Source organism: Ambystoma mexicanum, chromosome 5p (genome assembly GCF_040938575.1).
Source record: "Ambystoma mexicanum isolate Mex_15411 chromosome 5p, UKY_AmexF1_1, whole genome shotgun sequence".
In the NCBI taxonomy this organism is placed as follows: Eukaryota; Metazoa; Chordata; class Amphibia; order Caudata; family Ambystomatidae; genus Ambystoma; species Ambystoma mexicanum.
This window is the reverse complement of record NC_090930.1, coordinates 285,684,439-285,701,872: the sequence shown is the minus strand read 5'-3', so window position 1 is coordinate 285,701,872 and position 17,434 is coordinate 285,684,439. Positions and strand designations below refer to the sequence as shown.

General features: G+C 46.6%; 1 protein-coding gene across 1 annotated transcript in view; it reads left to right on the top strand.

The window, feature by feature from the left end:
* The window catches only part of LOC138480523 (aristaless-related homeobox protein-like), a 130,204-nt gene that overhangs the window by 90,723 nt on the left and 22,047 nt on the right, over window positions 1-17,434 (top strand). Inside the window, exon 2 of the mRNA XM_069612281.1 lies at window positions 13,333-13,378. Within this exon, the coding sequence (XP_069468382.1) occupies window positions 13,333-13,378 (46 nt within the window). The remainder of the gene's footprint in view (window positions 1-13,332; window positions 13,379-17,434) is intronic.

Genomic DNA, 17,434 nt, shown 5'->3' with positions numbered 1-17,434 from the left:
GGTTCTTGGAACTATACACGTTATTCACATGCGGATAAGTATTTGAATAACTTTAAAAAAATAGAAAGATAATTTGACTAGACTCAGAACATGACTAGTTACTTGCATGTACTGTGTTGAACGAAAAGAAATTGAACGCAAAATGATTATGGTACATGGCCTTATCTTGACGAACAAACAGTTAGATGCAGGGATCAGAGTAGTTTCTTGTCGTAGAACAGGGAGCAGTTCACAGGTTGCAAACTGAGGAGTTTCCTCGAAGTGGTCACGGAAGTTCACAGAGACGAAGAGCAGATAACCAGCACCTTCACGGGTTGACTAGCAACGCGCAAAGAAGTTCTCATTAGAAATATGAAGTGGGTTATAAAGGATTGGAAACAGGGGTGTGTTTGTGAATGAATGACGTGTATATGTCGTGGCATTATGTGGATTGCAGGGGGCCGTCCAGCGTGAGGGGGATGCTTGGCAGGAGACACGGGGTCTGGAGGTAGACATGGGAACAACAGCCCATGCTCTGTAGACCACTTTGAAGTGTACATGGTCTTTGGCACCTCTTGGCCTTTATCGCTCCCTGACAGCTCCACTTGCCAGCGCAAGTACCCCGGTGCGAACTGCCTTTGATAGGGCGGGGGGGGTGGGTTGGGGCGGTGGTCGTGCAGACAAGACACAGGAAGACTCGTGAATGGAGACTCACTTATGTGGATTGCAGGGGGCCGTCCAGCGTGAGGGGGATGCTTGGCAGGAGACACGGGGTCTGGAGGTAGACATGGGAACAACAGCCCATGCTCTGTAGACCACTTTGAAGTGTACATGGTCTTTGGCACCTCTTGGCCTTTATCGCTCCCTGACAGCTCCACTTGCCAGCGCAAGTACCCCGGTGCGAACTGCCTTTGATAGGGCGGGGGGTGGATTGGGGCGGTGGTCGTGCAGACAAGACACAGGAAGACTTGTGAATGGAGACTCACTTATGTGGATTGCAGGGGGCCGTCCAGCGTGAGGGGGATGCTTGGCAGGAGACACGGGGTCTGGAGGTAGACATGGGAACAACAGCCCATGCTCTGTAGACCACTTTGAAGTGTACATGGTCTTTGGCACCTCTTGGCCTTTATCGCTCCCTGACAGCTCCACTTGCCAGCGCAAGTACCCCGGTGCGAACTGCCTTTGATAGGGCGGGGGGGTGGATTGGGGCGGTGGTCGTGCAGACAAGACACAGGAAGACTCGTGAATGGAGACTCACTTATGTGGATTGCAGGGGGCCGTGCAGCGTGAGGGGGATGCTTGGCAGGAGACACGGGGTCTGGAGGTAGACATGGGAACAACAGCCCATGCTCTGTAGACCACTTTGAAGTGTACATGGTCTTTGGCACCTCTTGGCCTTTATCGCTCCCTGACAGCTCCACTTGCCAGCGCAAGTACCCCGGTGCGAACTGCCTTTGATAGGGCGGGGGGGGTGGATTGGGGCGGTGGTCGTGCAGACAAGACTCGTTTGCCGCAGGGCCTCACCAAGGAGAGGCCATCTAACTGCATGTAAGAGGCAGGCTGAAGGATGTAGTACATGGAAGGCAGGGGGCAACGCTTGAACAAAGTGGTGTGGTAAGTATTTTTGGGGGAGGAGGCAAGGCCGGGAGGCTTGATGCCAACCCGCAAAATAACATATGTATGTCTGCTGCATATGGGTTCGACGGTTATGTGTGGATTGAAGGTGGGCGGCCAGCGTGAGGGAGGATGCTGGCCGGAGACATGTGGTGTGACAAGACAAGGCACAGGAAGACTATTCAATGGAGACACACCAGATTCATTTAAAAAATCAAAACAACCATTGTTAAAATATATGTTGGGTTTTATTTTAGATCTTAATTTCAATTGAACATAAATAATAAACATTACACATTATAAAGTTCCGGTTGCAGCACATCCAGGGAAAATCCGCGGTATTGTCCACTGTCACTGGGGAAATGTTGTCTAATGGCAAGTACCGCACAGGCAGGTATTACTCTCCGAACGCGGTGTCCGAGCCTCCCGTGAAGCCACCAAGTGAAGCAACGATAGGCCACCAGCCTGTACCACCTGTGAAAATGAAAGATGCAAACTGTATTAAAATGACAAAACTTTCTTATCACTGTCGATTCAGGTAAAAAATGTCATTCTGCTTTGAAAAAAATTCTATCTAGAAAATGCACAATATGGAACCAATTTACATGCATTCGAATGATATGTAGATGTAATTTTATATGTGGGAGACGACCATCACTTAGTAGTGGCATCACTGACATCACAACCAGAGTATACTTACTCGTTACTCGGATTACGCGGACGAACAGTGCCGCGAAGTTCGTGCATAAGCACCATCATCATCCTCAACACGGTCCGTGAGAGGCAGGCTTCCCTGAACTCTGGCAGCTCGGTGATGCATTGCGGACTTGGCTCGCCTTCCGAAATGTAGGCCAAGCACCCGGAATTTTCACGGCAGCAGCAGTTCTCCGCCTCAGTTGGCATTAGCTTGCACCGATTGCACGTGCACCAGGTGGAGACGCCGTCCATGCGACATGGTCCAGGCTCTTCATCCGTTGACTGGTCCTCCCAACTGCCGTCCGAATCCCCATCGTTTTCGTGTGCTTGCCTTTCCAGTAGTTCCTCCTCGGTGTACTCGGGCTCGTACATATACGGCATTATTGTAGCCATTGTGTGGTAAAGAAAGTAAAATAATTTACTGAGATGGTACAGGTGTTCACAAGGCCTAGAAGCGGCGAAGGTAGCTGACCAGAGCACAGAAACGTGTCACAGAATACTCAAAGTAACACAGAGAGAGGAATGGAATCAAAAATCTGCTGCTGTGTGTTGTGAAACGGTGTGTTTATACTTATAGAGGAAAGAGGCGTCCTGCCATTTCCATGGCGACACTTCATTAGCTGAGGCGCAGCGATTGTTGACACGAGACGTGCTTTGGCGTTGGGAAATGGGCGGTACGCGTCTGCTGATGACAGGCTCAGAGGCGGGGGATATGATTTAGTGCCGCAAAAGCAGGTGAGCCAGGGCGATGGGGGGAAAGGATAGGATTATCAGAAAATGGCGGCTGATTTCGAGTGCGTTAATGGACGAAAAGTCGGGTGAGGTCCATAGGAAAGTTTTCTACGATCTACCGATTTATGCTTAAAAACACATGGTCGAACCATAGGAACAATAAAAAAAAAAGCCCGGAACTTTCCTTTAAGAGTCATGGGTTCTGCCTCTCCGTAAGAAACAAACTCTTGACCCTTCTATCCCCACCAATTACAGACCCATCACTACAGTACCCTTCATCCTCAAGATAATAGATAAAGTGGCCTATTTGCAAATACAGCATTACCTTGAAACCAATCATCTCCTAGGCTCCTGCCAATCTGGCTTTAGACCACAACATGGCACAGAGACAGCCTTAATAGATCTTAAAACACAAATTGACGAGCTCAACGACAAGGAAAATACTGCCATGCTGCTCCTCCTTGACCTGCCAGCGGCCTTTGACCTGGTGGACCAAGTAGTCCTGTACAAACACTTGGTATCGACTGCCAACTTCTCAAGAGAGGCTACAGCCTGGGTCCAGTCATTTCTAGATAATAGAACAATTACAGTTTTCTCCACTTTAGCAGCAGCGGATCCTATTAAAACAGCATGTGGTGTGCCCCAAGATTCTTGAGTTTCACCAACTATGTATAATATCTTTACCAAGCATCTATTTGACAATTTGGACACCTACACTAACTATACAGATTACACTCAGATCCTCATTCCCCTTTCGGGCCATTCTACGGCCGTAGTAAACAAAATATACCTTATCATTCAGGCATGGATGGCATCCCATGGCCTCTGCCTGAATGATGAGAAAACAGAGATCCTGCTCCTCGGTTCCGCCGCCAATCTAAAATAACTCAGCCCTGGCTATTCTGCTTTTAACATTGACAGTAATACAATTACAGTATCTAAAGAAGTAAAGATGCTAGGCTTTTACCTTGTCTCAACTTTAACACTGAAGAAACAAGTAAACTCTCTAGCGTCCTCAACCTCTTACACATGCAAACTTATTAGAGCATGCAGAGCTTTCCTAACTCAAGTTTGCTGTATTATCCTCACCAATGTCCTTATACTGTCCAGATTAGATTACTGCAATGCCCTTTACTTAGGAGCCAATAAATACATCACAGATAAAATTCAGATACTGCAGAATAATGTCTTGAGAACGGCCTTGAACCTTCCCACTAGAGAACATATATCTGACCTGAGAAAAGAACATCATTGGCTAAAAATCTGAGATAGAATTGCACTCAAAACAGCCTCACTTACTTTCAAGTGCCTTAATAATGCAGCCCCACCATACCTGACGGAAAGAATAGTCAGAAGAACATCACCTTGTCCTACTAGAACTGCCAACTATTATTGCCTTCTGGTACCTATATTTAGACAAAAACAATCAGGTGGACGTAGCTTCCCGGTTAAGGCAGCCCAGTAATGGAACGCACTCCCACTTGACCTCAGAAAAGACAAATCCTACTACAAATTCAGATGAAACATCCTCACATGTCTACACTCTAACGACCGCCTTGCTTGACAATATACAATGTACCTGTGATCATTTGACTCCTGTTCCCTACCCCTATGCATATTTACGTACTCTTTTTGTATATCCACTAATTAGACCTGTTGATTATGTATTGCCTTTATATTTGCACTTGTCCTCATTCTGTAACTAAGCTTGAAGTAATCTTCTATGCTGTGGCGCCCAGTTACCTGTCCGGTCCGGCACGCTTGACAAATAAATAAACAAACAAACAAATTTGTTTAATTCGGGACCAAAAGTGCTATATCACAACACACTCCCAAAACATGTGCATTAGATGAGCATCATCTTGACCACACTAGGGACAATTAGAAGGAGCATCTTTTTAAAATGTGACCACTCTAGAGGGGGTCATATACGTGTGGTGAAGGACATTCACCAGAATGAGTCTGAATCTGGCATTGCGTGATACATTTTTTACGAAATCCAATGCCAGTGTCAACTGCCTGTCAGTGATTTCCAAGCCTATATCAGCCTCCCAGCGCATCTTCAATTTAGTAAGTTTAACACCAGCACCATCCAGAAGACATTTAAACAACCTGGACACAGGTCTCCATCCATCCTGTAGTTCATACATTAATGTAAAAAAAAGCATTTGACTGTGGCTCAGCAGGCAGGCCACTCCCACCAATTGCGCCTGGCAACCCTTGCTACTTTCATATATCTCAGGAACTGCCCACATGGTATTCCCTCCAGTTGCATGAAATCTGTCAAACCCCGGAATGTTCCGTTCACATACATGTCACCCCAGGTGATAGGCAGCATGTGCCTGATAGCTGCAGCAGTGCCCCTGGCTCTGGACCTCTTTCTCCAACGTTCTCTACATCAGGATGGCAGTTGTGGATGTGGCTTGCACATGCATATTAAAAGTGAGTGAATGCCACTGTGAAATGTGAGCACACATCGTATTTGTACCCTATGCATAATTATGTGTTCTTGCCCTGCCGCCTTTCTTACTGTGGAGCTTGCACACAACTTCACGTGCCTCTGTCAGTACCTTCCAATCATGCAGGAAAAAGTACTGCCACACCCATGTGTGACCCAGGCAGCGTCGGATTGGGTCGTCGGCCAATCGGCCCGTGGCCGATGCAAAATCATGGCCGGAGACCTGGGGGCCGGTTCCTGAAGCCCACGTGGGCCGGTTTCAGCCCAGGCGTGGGCTTCACACTTCAAGAACCAGCCCCCAGGGCCTCGGCCTCGCCGGGCGGATGCAAGTTGCAAAGGATCTGTAAGTAAATAACTTACAGATCCTTTGCAATTGCAGCCCCGCCGCCGGCCCGTCGCAGATGCAGAGAAAGGTAACACTGAAGTGTTACCTTTCTTTGATAAATGCGGCGGGCCGGTGGCTAACTGCCTTGGCCCACGACACCCTGGCGCCAGCAGCAGTCAGTGCTACAAAACACTGGGAGGGAGCGGCAGGGCTGGGCGGGACTGCCGCAGCCCGGCCTGCTCCCTCCCAGTGATTTGTAACAGACTCTGCTCGCCTCTCCGCCGCACACCGCCACTGCCGCCGGCACCATAGGTTGCAACTTGCAGCAGTGAGCTGCTTTCATCGGAATTATTTCTGTGTCCGCTTCGCTCCACTCAGGACTCAGGAGGCATAGAGTGCCTGCCTGGGACCCCACGGGGGAAGACCACCAATCCCAATGGTACGGTAGGCCGGATCTCCCTCCATAACCGTGACTATGTATTTTGCTTTTTGCAAGTTGCAGTAATAGCATGTTTTTTCTGCCGTTGTCTCTGTTACGATCATACAAGACATTCCATCTCTGTATCCTCAGTCACTTGACAAAATCCTTGTGCCTAAAAGCTTGTGTACAGTGTACAAATATTTGACCATAGCATCACGTGTTTGCATTATGCAGGCACCGTTGTGGTGGGTGCTTCTTTGTATCCAGTGTGTTTGGGGTTCAGTTTTACTGGTGGGTGTGCACGCAAACGCAGTCATGGGGGGGTTTGCTGGGAAGGGGGGGGTTGCTGGCGTGTAAAATAAAAAAGTGTTTTTGTCCAAAGAAAGGCCTTGATTCCAGCTGGATGTAATTGGTCTTACGTGAGGGTGTTGGAATGGGGGAGTTTTAAACATTAAACGTATGCAAGGCTTTCTGTGGGGCATGGTAGCCTAGTTATGTGCTAATTAATGGTCCCGTCCCTCGGATGTAGCCGTGATGTATAGGCTACCAGTTTGAGTTGACACGAAGGAAGATCGATCCGGTAGGTGGAACTCTTGAGGGGGGACACGGGATGGCTTGCAGTGCAAGACCAGACTGCTTAGTTGGCCATGCTGGGGGGGTGCCTTGAGTTGCCTCATGGCCCTAACTGGCATTCATTCCAACCTGGCATCCGAAACCTCCTCTCCTCACCCCCCCAAAATATGGGTAACTGTTGTGGTCCTAATGCTTGCACGTGTGTATGAGCGAATCGCCCTGGGCTAGCTTGGGAGATTAGCACTGCGTTGTACGTGTTAGAGTGGCTGCTCCACAATGCTTGGCATAGACGGATGTGGCAGGATACAGGCCTAAGGCTTAGGGGGCCAGCAGAAGGGTTTAGTATAGGGAATTGTCGCCAATCTGCTGCAAGCAGGGACAGTAACCTCCTCCCCTTCTCCCAGCCTTCTCCCACTCAGTGCCGGGAAGCCCCGCTAAGGCGCGTGCTAACAGCACCAGGTTTACCCCACCCCCGGAACTACAAATAAAATAATGCATTGGGGGGACACTCCAGCTAACTTCACCTGCCTGACGCAAAACATTTCAACCATTGGGGCTGAAAAAAAAAACACAGTGTTACATCTTGGAGTATAAACTGTGGTGGTGAAGGCAGGAAAGGAGACGAAAGCAATAACTGCTTACATAGCCATACTGTGGTTTACTCTATTTCAGTCAAAGGCAAATCAATACAATGCAGCTATAGACTGCACAATTATGACTTTGAATCATTTGCTACGATTGTGCACAACACTTACACTTTCATTCTGTAGATTGGTAAAGTGTGTTGGAGTGTGGAAGCATTAAGAACTATCAGGAACAGCCAATGGGATTCAGGTGTTACTGTGGTATAGAATTAGAAAAGGTCCCTGTTAGGCTATAGCAGCACCACCACCATTTTAGGGATTTGCCTGGTCTTCTATTAGAATGGCCATGAAGGGGTTCTAAATGTGCTGGAATAAACTTCCATGGGTGACATATGAGAAGGGTTCCAACTCTCTTTTCCTGTCCTCTGTTTTCAGATACACTCCCAACAGAACCCAAAACCACACTTAACCACAACCGCACAACACTGGAGCTATGGCAATACTCAAAGTATTGGGTAGTTCATTAGGGCGCAACTGGTGTGGGATAGCACATCAAGTGGCTTACCATTGACTTCATTGTGCCACAATGAATGCTTTGTTGTAATGTGGCTATTTTTCCCATCTCCCTGGCATGCTGTTCAGAATGTTTGTTTGCATGTATGAGGTAATGAGTGCTCAGAGTATTCAATGTCCTATGAGTACACTGCTTTCCCTACTATGCCAACCTCTGAAGCCTGAAAAGTAGATGCATGCATGCATGAAATGCAGCCAAATTTGCACCAGACATGCAGATGAGCTAAACTGGTCTGCTGTTAAATCTGGTATCCACACTCCAGAATAATTGCTCATTTTACTCTAGCTGATTTGATAGCTCAGTGGGTTGAGTGCTCGCTGCTGCGATGTGTGTGTGATCTGCAGGTTGCAGGTTCGAACCATCTCAGCCTTTCATCCTTCTGAGGTCGATACATGAGTACCAACACAGGTTAGGTGATATTGCATGCATATTGGTTCTATAAAAAAGAGCTTAAGCGTAAGTGCTATACAATAACATATTATCATTTGGCCTTGGACGTCTGCTTGCTTTCACAGTAATTTGACAATATGGATCTATACAGACAGATATTAATGGTACATATGGTGATCCATTCTTGTATGAAATGTATATCACATTAGTGAAATCATAACCATATTTTTCGTAGTGTACTTAGAAGCAATGCTATTTGATGCCACTTCCTGTTTTGTCAAGGGGTGAAAGGTCGTGTTCATGCTACTCCTGCTCGGAGCTGTGGACCCTGTCACAGAACTGTATGCAAAGTTATGTTATTTTATGTGTTGTAATGTAACAGACACATGAACCCTCCATAAGTAGCATTTTCTGTAAAGTCATGAATTGACGCAATTCACGGATGATGGTTTGAGGGCCACTTTTTTTGAGGCGAGGGGTGGGCCACTTTTTTGAAATGAGGGGTGGGCCACTTTTTCTTGGGTGTCCGGGCCTATTTCTTGTCCCAGTCCGACCCTGGACCCAGGCCAGAAGGTGAAGGAGCAGTACCCTTTTATTTGTCGCATTCCCTGGCTCACACTTTCCTCGCCACAGGTTCCAACATCACCAGCACCGTCAACCCTCCCCTCCTGCCCTTCTTCTTTCTGCCCCATGTCCGCTTCCATCTCGTGTTCTGCATTCGCTTCCAGATGACCTCCATCCACTTCCAACTACGGCGTGGCCACCTTCTCCTCTTCCACTACCTCTTCATACACTACCTGCTGCTGATATAAGCCTCCTCGTATTCCTCCTTCTGCACTGCATCTGCTTATTCATTGCTCCCTCCTATTCTCCGCCTTCTGCTGCATCCTCCATCTCTGCCTCCTTCCGATCACCTGCTGCTGACCACCCGTCAGCACCCAACGATCACATGCCCCCAAAGAGATCCACTTCTCCCATAACTGTTTTGAGGAGCAGTGAGGGAAACCTTTTCACAAGGGTTTCTACAAAGTGTTTTACAGCAAGTTTTTCTTTTCCTATTTTTGGAGTTGTAAAAGGGAAAGGTACTAAAAACACAACATTCACACATGGGTTTTCATGGGTTGAAAGCAGGAAAGGGACTGTGAAGAGGTTACGAAAACAAACTGTCACAAAGGCCTTTAGAAAAAGTTTCACACAGGTTTTTTTTACCTATTTTTGGGGTGAGGGGGATTGGGAGGAAGAAAGGGAAAGGAAAGGGAGTCCCAAAAACATCAGAAATATGTCCACAAAGGTGTTCTGAAAGGGAGGTCAGCCGTTAAGGCACCTCACAAAACAAGTTAAGGGGGTTGAGTCGAGCAAATGGACAGGGGTAGTTGGGGGGGGGTGATCGCTCACAGCCTAGAATATTCCAACAATTAAGTGTCAGGGGAGCGGTAGAGGGAAAGTACTAGAGGACACGCACTTGATAAATAAAACGTGCAAGAGAACAGCAATAGACATAGAAACACATATATCAACACGTGCAGGGTATGCAGGTCTGAAACACAATAACAAAGGATATGTACCAAAGACAGGTTTACATGGAAACTGAAACACAATAAGTGCATGCTATGAGGAGCAACCAAGACATGAGATACGTGACTAAGGAAAGAAACTCATGTCAACACAATTCATAATATTCCTAGCAGTAGGTCAAGCTGCTGTTCAGTGCTGGTTTGAACATTCCTCTCCCCTTCCCCCTCCCCCGATTAACACAGCGCATCCAAGATCCTTGCGGGCAGTTGTTCAGCTGTGTGGTCATTGAACAACGAAGTATCAAAAGCCTTTTTGAAAAATAAAGTTTTAAGTTGTTTCCAAAATCTCAGGTACACCTTTCTGAGCCTACAAGGAAGGTTGCGCCACAGGGTTTCCCCTGCCTCTGCGAAAGCATAGTGCCCAAACCTCTATTTCTTAATTGTGATCACCATGAAAGTTAAAGAGCTGGAGCGTGTGAGGAGTCTCGTGTTGCAGTGTTTTTTATCTTCAAAACAGAAAGGAGGCACCTCATGTTGGATCCCTCATCCGCTACAGGATTAGACATCTATTTGTAACATTTCATCAGTCAGCGTCGAACAGCAGATGCAGTGGGCCTAACACAGCTGTGACAAAGTCCCCAGGCTAGTTTTGGGAACATCTAGTTGGGTGACCAAGGAGCCCATTGACCTCTCTGAGCGTGTGGACGATGGCCCGAGGGCCGTATGTGGAGGATCTCTGAATCACCTGTGCATAGCCCCCACCATGGGGCAGGAGACAATCATATCCCAAGTAATAGTGTTACTGTGCCCTTTAAGAGTCTTGCCAGGTGATGCCCTATCTCACGTGGGAAAATGAAACCCTTCCCCAAGCAGATTCACCAATCTATAGGCCCCAACCTCACCCACAACCATCCTAAGAACTCTAAAGTATTATAACTCTTAACATGGTTTCTACATCCGACGGCTGCAACAGACACTGCTCTGCTTTGATCAGTGGTGGCCCACAAACATGCACTGATTCACATGGACAAGGAATCCAAGTTGACAGGTTAATTTCTTAAAGCCACTGTCTAGCCATCATGTGGATTACACGCTAAGACATGTACGCCACACAAAATGTGTCGGGGGAAAGGCAATTCCACAGCAATCAATCACACAGGCTCACTAATAAGGATACACATGCAGCTCCTAACACCCACACTAGACAAACAGGAGGACCCACCAGCTCTTAAAAAGGGCATTCCAGGAAGGTCATTTGTGGACGTTTAGAGAAGGAGATTGTTGCAGTAGTTTGGAGCAAATTGGTGATCCAGGAAAGAGGTAGTGGCAGGAGTTTGGAGAGGGAAATAAGGGAGTGGAGGATGGCGAAAACAATAGGTGTAAAAGAAGAAACATCAAAAGGTGTTAGGAGGGACAGATCAGGAGGTGATAGGAGGAAAGCAGGTAGTAGATGGATGATATCAGGTGGTAGAGGGAAGCATCATAAGGTGGTAGGAGGAAGCTATCAGTAGGAGGTAGGTGGAAGACATGAACTGGTGATTGAAAACAGACATCAGTAGGTGGTATGCCGAAAATCTCAGACAGTGGTAGGAGGAAGATACCAGGATATATAGTAAGAGGAAGAAATCATGCTGTGGTAAGAGGAAGACATCAGGAGGTGGTAGCTGGAAGAGATCAGGCAATGGTAGTATGAACACATCATGGGGAGTTCTTGAAGTAGGAGAAAGCACAAAGGGGTAGTGAAGTCGTAGCTAGCGAGAGCAGGAAGGTAAAATAGTGCATGCTTGGCTCAAGGCAAATGGTAGGTGTGAGTCTGCGATTAGAAAGTGTAAAACCTACGTTGAGAGGAGGAACAAGTATATGGGGTGATGTGAGAGAGCATAGCGACCAGAGAAGCAGTGGAGTGGTGGGGCAGATGTAGGATCAGGTCCCCTGTAAAGGACGGTGTTTGGGGCCACTTAACCTTGTCCCTCAAAAGTGGGACAAACAAATTAAGTTGGTCCTGTTAAAAGGGAGTGAGACCCTCCACTTGTATGTACAACATTCAGTAAAGATTCAGCAATGTCTACAGAGCCTGTAAGATTGGAGGTAGTCATATCCCCCACCAAGCAGAGTCAAGCCAGACGATTATCGGAGAAAGAACTCTAGACAGACTCTCTGAGTGATGGGCAGTTGCCAGAAAATCTTCTCAACCATTTAAAGGTGGCCTGCCAGAGTGCCTTTTTCTGCTTGTTGAACTAGAACTTTGGAACTGCCAAGAGGAATGCTAATGACTGAGAGATAGAGATAGGGAGAGAGAGACAGAGAGAGACAAAGAGAGAGATGGGGAGAGAGAGAGAGTGTGGGCCGGATTCACAGAAGCGTTTTATAATGGCGCAATCCCATTGGAAAATCTCAGTGTTAAAGTCCTATGTTTGATTAATTCCCAAAGAGTAGGGAAAAATAAACCGTCTTGATTATTCCAGTGAGGACATTTTTGTTGTAGACTTACAATCATTTAGAAAAAGTTTTTGGAAGGCTTTTTTGAGAATGTATCAGCCTAAAATGGTCTAACGGCTGGGGAGGTTCGTTTTTGAGGTCTGCCCAAATTACTTGATGTTTTGCGTTTCTTTTTGAGTGGTCATTAAAAATAAGAATAAAGCTCCTTCAATCCTTATACCAGGCTTGGTCTTGTCTTTGGATCAATTTCCCTAATATACCAGAGTCTAACAAACCCAATGGGTTCTAAAAGCCAAGCTCAACACACACAGATCCAGAAAGTGCTCTGAGTCGTTTATCAGGACAATAAACAGCCCCAGAGTATGACGGGGCTCTGATTGGCCCACTGAAGCTCTGAGAAGTGTTTGATGGATCTGAGTAATCCTTTGGAGCCTGCATGCCAGATATCTCATGAGCAGTCAGGCACAAATGAAGGTAATGGATTGAAATGTAGCACATGACAGTATACATCTATAGTGTACATGCAGACGTAGGCTGATTTTGAGTCCCATGAGGTCTCATGGGACTGCCAAATATCAAAGGGAATATTCTGCTTGTCCTACACGATCAGGCTGCCGGATGTTCGTATATAAAATCCATTACCAGAGACGCCATATTTAACAATTTCTACCCCAATCCTGCTGCACAAATCTACTGTCGGCTTCGTACTACACCTGTAATTCAACCTACCGAACCACCCATCGTTTAAAAGTCAGCGTGGCTTAAGATTTTGATCGTTTTGAAACCCTTGTGCTAGTGACTGTTACCAGTCACTGTTTGCTAATATGCCAGAGCCTTGAGCAATAATAAAGAATGTTTTTAAAAGATGCTCAATGGCTCATTCTCATGGGCAACGTTTGTGTAATATAATTTCCTGTGATGTCATCAGAAGAGTTTAAAGAACAAGTCATGTCCCTTCTGAAATGAATGTTCATTCTGACGTGTAGCTACAATGTAAACATAGTGACCTCTGTTATGTCTGCTTTTTCTGCAGAGAGGAGCTGGCAATGCGTCTTGATTTAACAGAAGCGCGGGTACAGGTCAGTATTCAATGATATGTGTCTAGTGACCATGTTAAGTTTTTACACTTGTTTTTCTCATACAGTTTCTTGGTCGTTTTCTCTTAAATCCCTCTCAAGTCTTGCTGGTCTTCTTTTATGTACTGATTTTTGTAAAAAAAGAATTTGAGCTGAAAGTGTGTAACTTGTCCATAGCTGTGTATACACACACACAATGCCAAGTGTGTATATGTGTTAGTAGAGCTATGTCCTGTAATGCATATGTACAGTCCTGAGAGTACAGAGTGGTAAAATGATATCAAATTATTAGTGTGTCTTTCTTGTCTTTCTGTACATTAAGCAAAGATTTGCTTAACACGGGTGTATTTTGATAATGGTGTAAGTACATGAAAAATTCAGCATTCAAATGCAGTGCTGCGTGCAATTCATGTTCCTCACTTGCTTTAAAGGTATGTTAAATTAGGAAAATAGCTCAGTTGTTTTAATGTAGAAATGTGAAGGTTACAGGTTTGAATCACAGACTGTTAGTATAAAATTCCTACCCTCATGGGCCCACACATTTTGTTGCTTGACCTGCTGGTTCCTCCACCTCTTTTCCCCTCAGACAGTCCCGATCGAGGGCAAAACTGGCAATGGAGCTCCGTGTAATGTGCAGCTTGGGCCCCTACGACTGCCAGGACAGGGTTCCCAAAAGGTACCCTGTAGTCTGTTTCCCTGAGAAAATTGCCCTACTTGTCTCCACATTTTTGAATGGGTGTTTGCAATTCACTGATGAATCCACATTCAGTACGTTTGCCAGGGAAAAAGCCCAGGAAGGTTGGAATGTGGTGACCATCCCTGACTGGTTGCCCGCCAAATATCTGAACGTTGTGATTTCCCTGTTTGGAAGTTGGATGTGTATCCAGCTACCAAGAGTGATATAAATGTAGGGGTTCATGCATCATACCTTTGTCAATTGCACAGGGGCTTGCCCCGAAGAATTTCAAAGCTGCCAGGTGTTTGTGAAATCCAGGTTTCTTTCACACAATGGCTGTTTCTGCTGTGTCTGGGGAATGGCCAAAGGTCATGCATCGGGCTCAGTGTCCACTGAGCATGGGTGCAGGCCATGTGGAGCTGCCACACTGGAGCACTTTGCTGTGCTAAGTGCACGTCTGAAGGCCCTTTTCCAAGGGTGGACATTGGGACACAGCCTTTGGGTCTCTTTCAGGCGACTGGCGCATGGCAAAAGACCATGATTTAGGCGTAGTGGACACATTGGGGGACCTTGAGTTGCCCGGGGCTTGGCTAAATGCCACAACCCTATCAAAGTATCTTTTGCGTATATGGGCATAGGTCATTGAGTGTCTGAGGGCAGCAGTAGGGCCATGTGGATACGTACACAAATACACACACATATAACCCTCCCTAGCTCAAAACAGTGTACTCAAATCAATACAATCTAAAAAACTGAAAAATGAACGTGGAACAATACACTGAATAACATGAAAGGAATACAGTTCAGCAATATGCATAGTCGCAGGACACTACATGTAGGCTCACGCCATCATCAACAACACACACACAAACAAAATAAATATTGGAATACATTTCAACACTATGGGGGTCATTACGAGTTTGGAGGCAGCCATGGTGCTTTTAGCACCATGGCTGCCTCCAAAGTCGTGTCCGGGGCCGAGTTCTCTGAATGGGGAATTACCGGGTCATTCCAACCTTGGAGGACCCGGTAAGTCCCCATTCAAAATACTCTTCCTCATTCCCATTCGAGCCCCCGTAGGGCTCAATGGTAATGGGGAGGGATCTAATAACGGGCCCGCAAATAGCGGGCACGTTATTAGCTCCCTGGTCCCTTAGAGGCTCCCGCTAAGGGACCTCGGAATGCGGCGGTAAGAGGTTAACGGCACCGGCATCCTTCCCGGCGCTGTTATCCCCTTACCGCCGCACTCGTAATGAGGCCATATGTATATACAAGCCCACACCATGATCACACTACGATACACTCAAAACAATATGCGCAGCATAATAATCTGAAAACAATGACCTCAAAACATTACATGTGGGTTAACATGCATGGAATACAATTCAGCACAATAGTCATACACAACAGGCACTGCATACAAGCCTACACCATAGGAACACCATGAAAAACTATAACATGCTCAAAACAATACCTTAAAAACAATATATTAAAAACAATACACTCAAACCAATACACTTGGATTAACATGCACAGAATACAATTTATTACTATAGTCATGCACAGCAGTTGCTGAATGAAACCCACACCATGAGCAAAGTGTGACCATGGATAGGAATTCACCAAAATGCCTGGTGTACCAGAGGCGGCATCATGTGCAAGATGAAATCACAGGAAATGACATCACATGTCCCTTCCCCTGATAACATGTTATGTTATGTTAATGTTATGTGAATGGGCATTTGTATAGCGTCTTTCACCATTGGTATGGTCTCAACGCGCTGTAGGTTGAATGCCCTCGGGGACTGGAGTCCAGGTCAGTGGAGATAGTTAGAGCAGTAAATAGTGCGTGTGTGGACTCTGTATGTGTGCAGCCAGACAACATTTCTCATGGTGGACAGCTGCATTCTAATGCTGGAAGTAGTGCGCAGGGTATGTGAGACGGGCAGTATGTGTGCAGCTAGCTGAAACAACATGAGGGTAGCTGAATTCTAGTGAGAAATAGTGCTAGTATGTGAGATTATGTGTGCAGCTAGGCCGAATTTATCATAGGGGATAGCTGCATTCTAAAGGTCGTTGCGGTCTGCAAGGTGGTATATAATAATGTGTGCAGCTAGGCCAAATTGATCATGTGGGATAGCTGCATTCTTGTGTTGTAGGCAGTGAGTTAGGATATTGGGAGAACTGTGCGAGCATCCTTGGGGTTGGAAGAGGCCTCCCTCTCTCTGATTGCTTTCCTGTGCCTACCCAATTAACCATGCTTCATTTATAGGCATCTGGTGCGTCAGGAACCTCTAGGCCTAGTATGAACTCAGCTCTATCTACAATTCACTCACTCAAGCAAAATGCAGTTTTAGCCTACCTTCTTGCACAATCAGGAGAAATGCAATATTAGGCTACCCTACTAAATAAGCAAAACAAAAGAGGTGATGGCTGGAAGGTTTAGAATAAATCTTAACCTCTGGCATTGCTCTGGTCAACCCTCCAGACCATGTTCTTCGCCTGCCAAGCCATTACAAAAGGGAAAAGACCATATGCAAATCAGGCATGGTCCCACCCCCAAAGGGGTAGTCCAGCCCGAACTGCTAGCTCAAATCCCTTCTGCACGAGACCGCAAGCACCCCCAGACATGTTTCAGCCTTGTTGGGCGTCATCAGTGAGGAGTAGCTTGGGTCTCTAGGCCCAGCAGGCACAGGACCCACGTCTGGGCATACCCGTCCAACTCGGGGTGATAATAGCAAAACAAAAGAGGTGATGGCTGGAAGGTTTAGAATAAATCTTAAACTCTGGCATTGCTCTGGACAACCCTCCAGGCCATCGTTCTTCGCCTGCCAAGCCATTACAAAAGGGAAAGACCATATGCAAATCAGGCATGGTCCCACCCCCAAAGTGGTAGTCCAGCCGAACTGCTAAGTCAAATCCCTTCTGCACGAGACCACAAGCATCCCCAGACATGTTTCAGCCTTGTTGGCCGTCCTCAGTGAGGAGTAGCTTGGGTCTCTAGGCCCAGCAGGCACGGGACCCACGTCTGAGCATACCCGTCCCACTCGGGGTGACAATAGCAAAACAAAAGAGGTGATGGCTGGAACATTAGACCGAAACACGTGTCTGGGGTTGCTGTTGGTACTCTTGTTCAGAGGAGAATTGCCTAGCATTTCGGGGCTGGACTGCCCCAGGGCAGGACAAAGACTGAGTTTGGGATATGTCTTCTCTGTGAAAGATAGTGAGCTAAAGACTCTGGGTAAGTCTCTCGTAACCAGGACTAATGTCTGGCAGAGGAACTCCCAGGACCCCCTTGTTAATTTGCATATTTAAGTAACTTTGGATCTCACCCTAAGTTACTAGGGCAATCCAGACATGGACCCCTTGCTCACTAGTCTTAG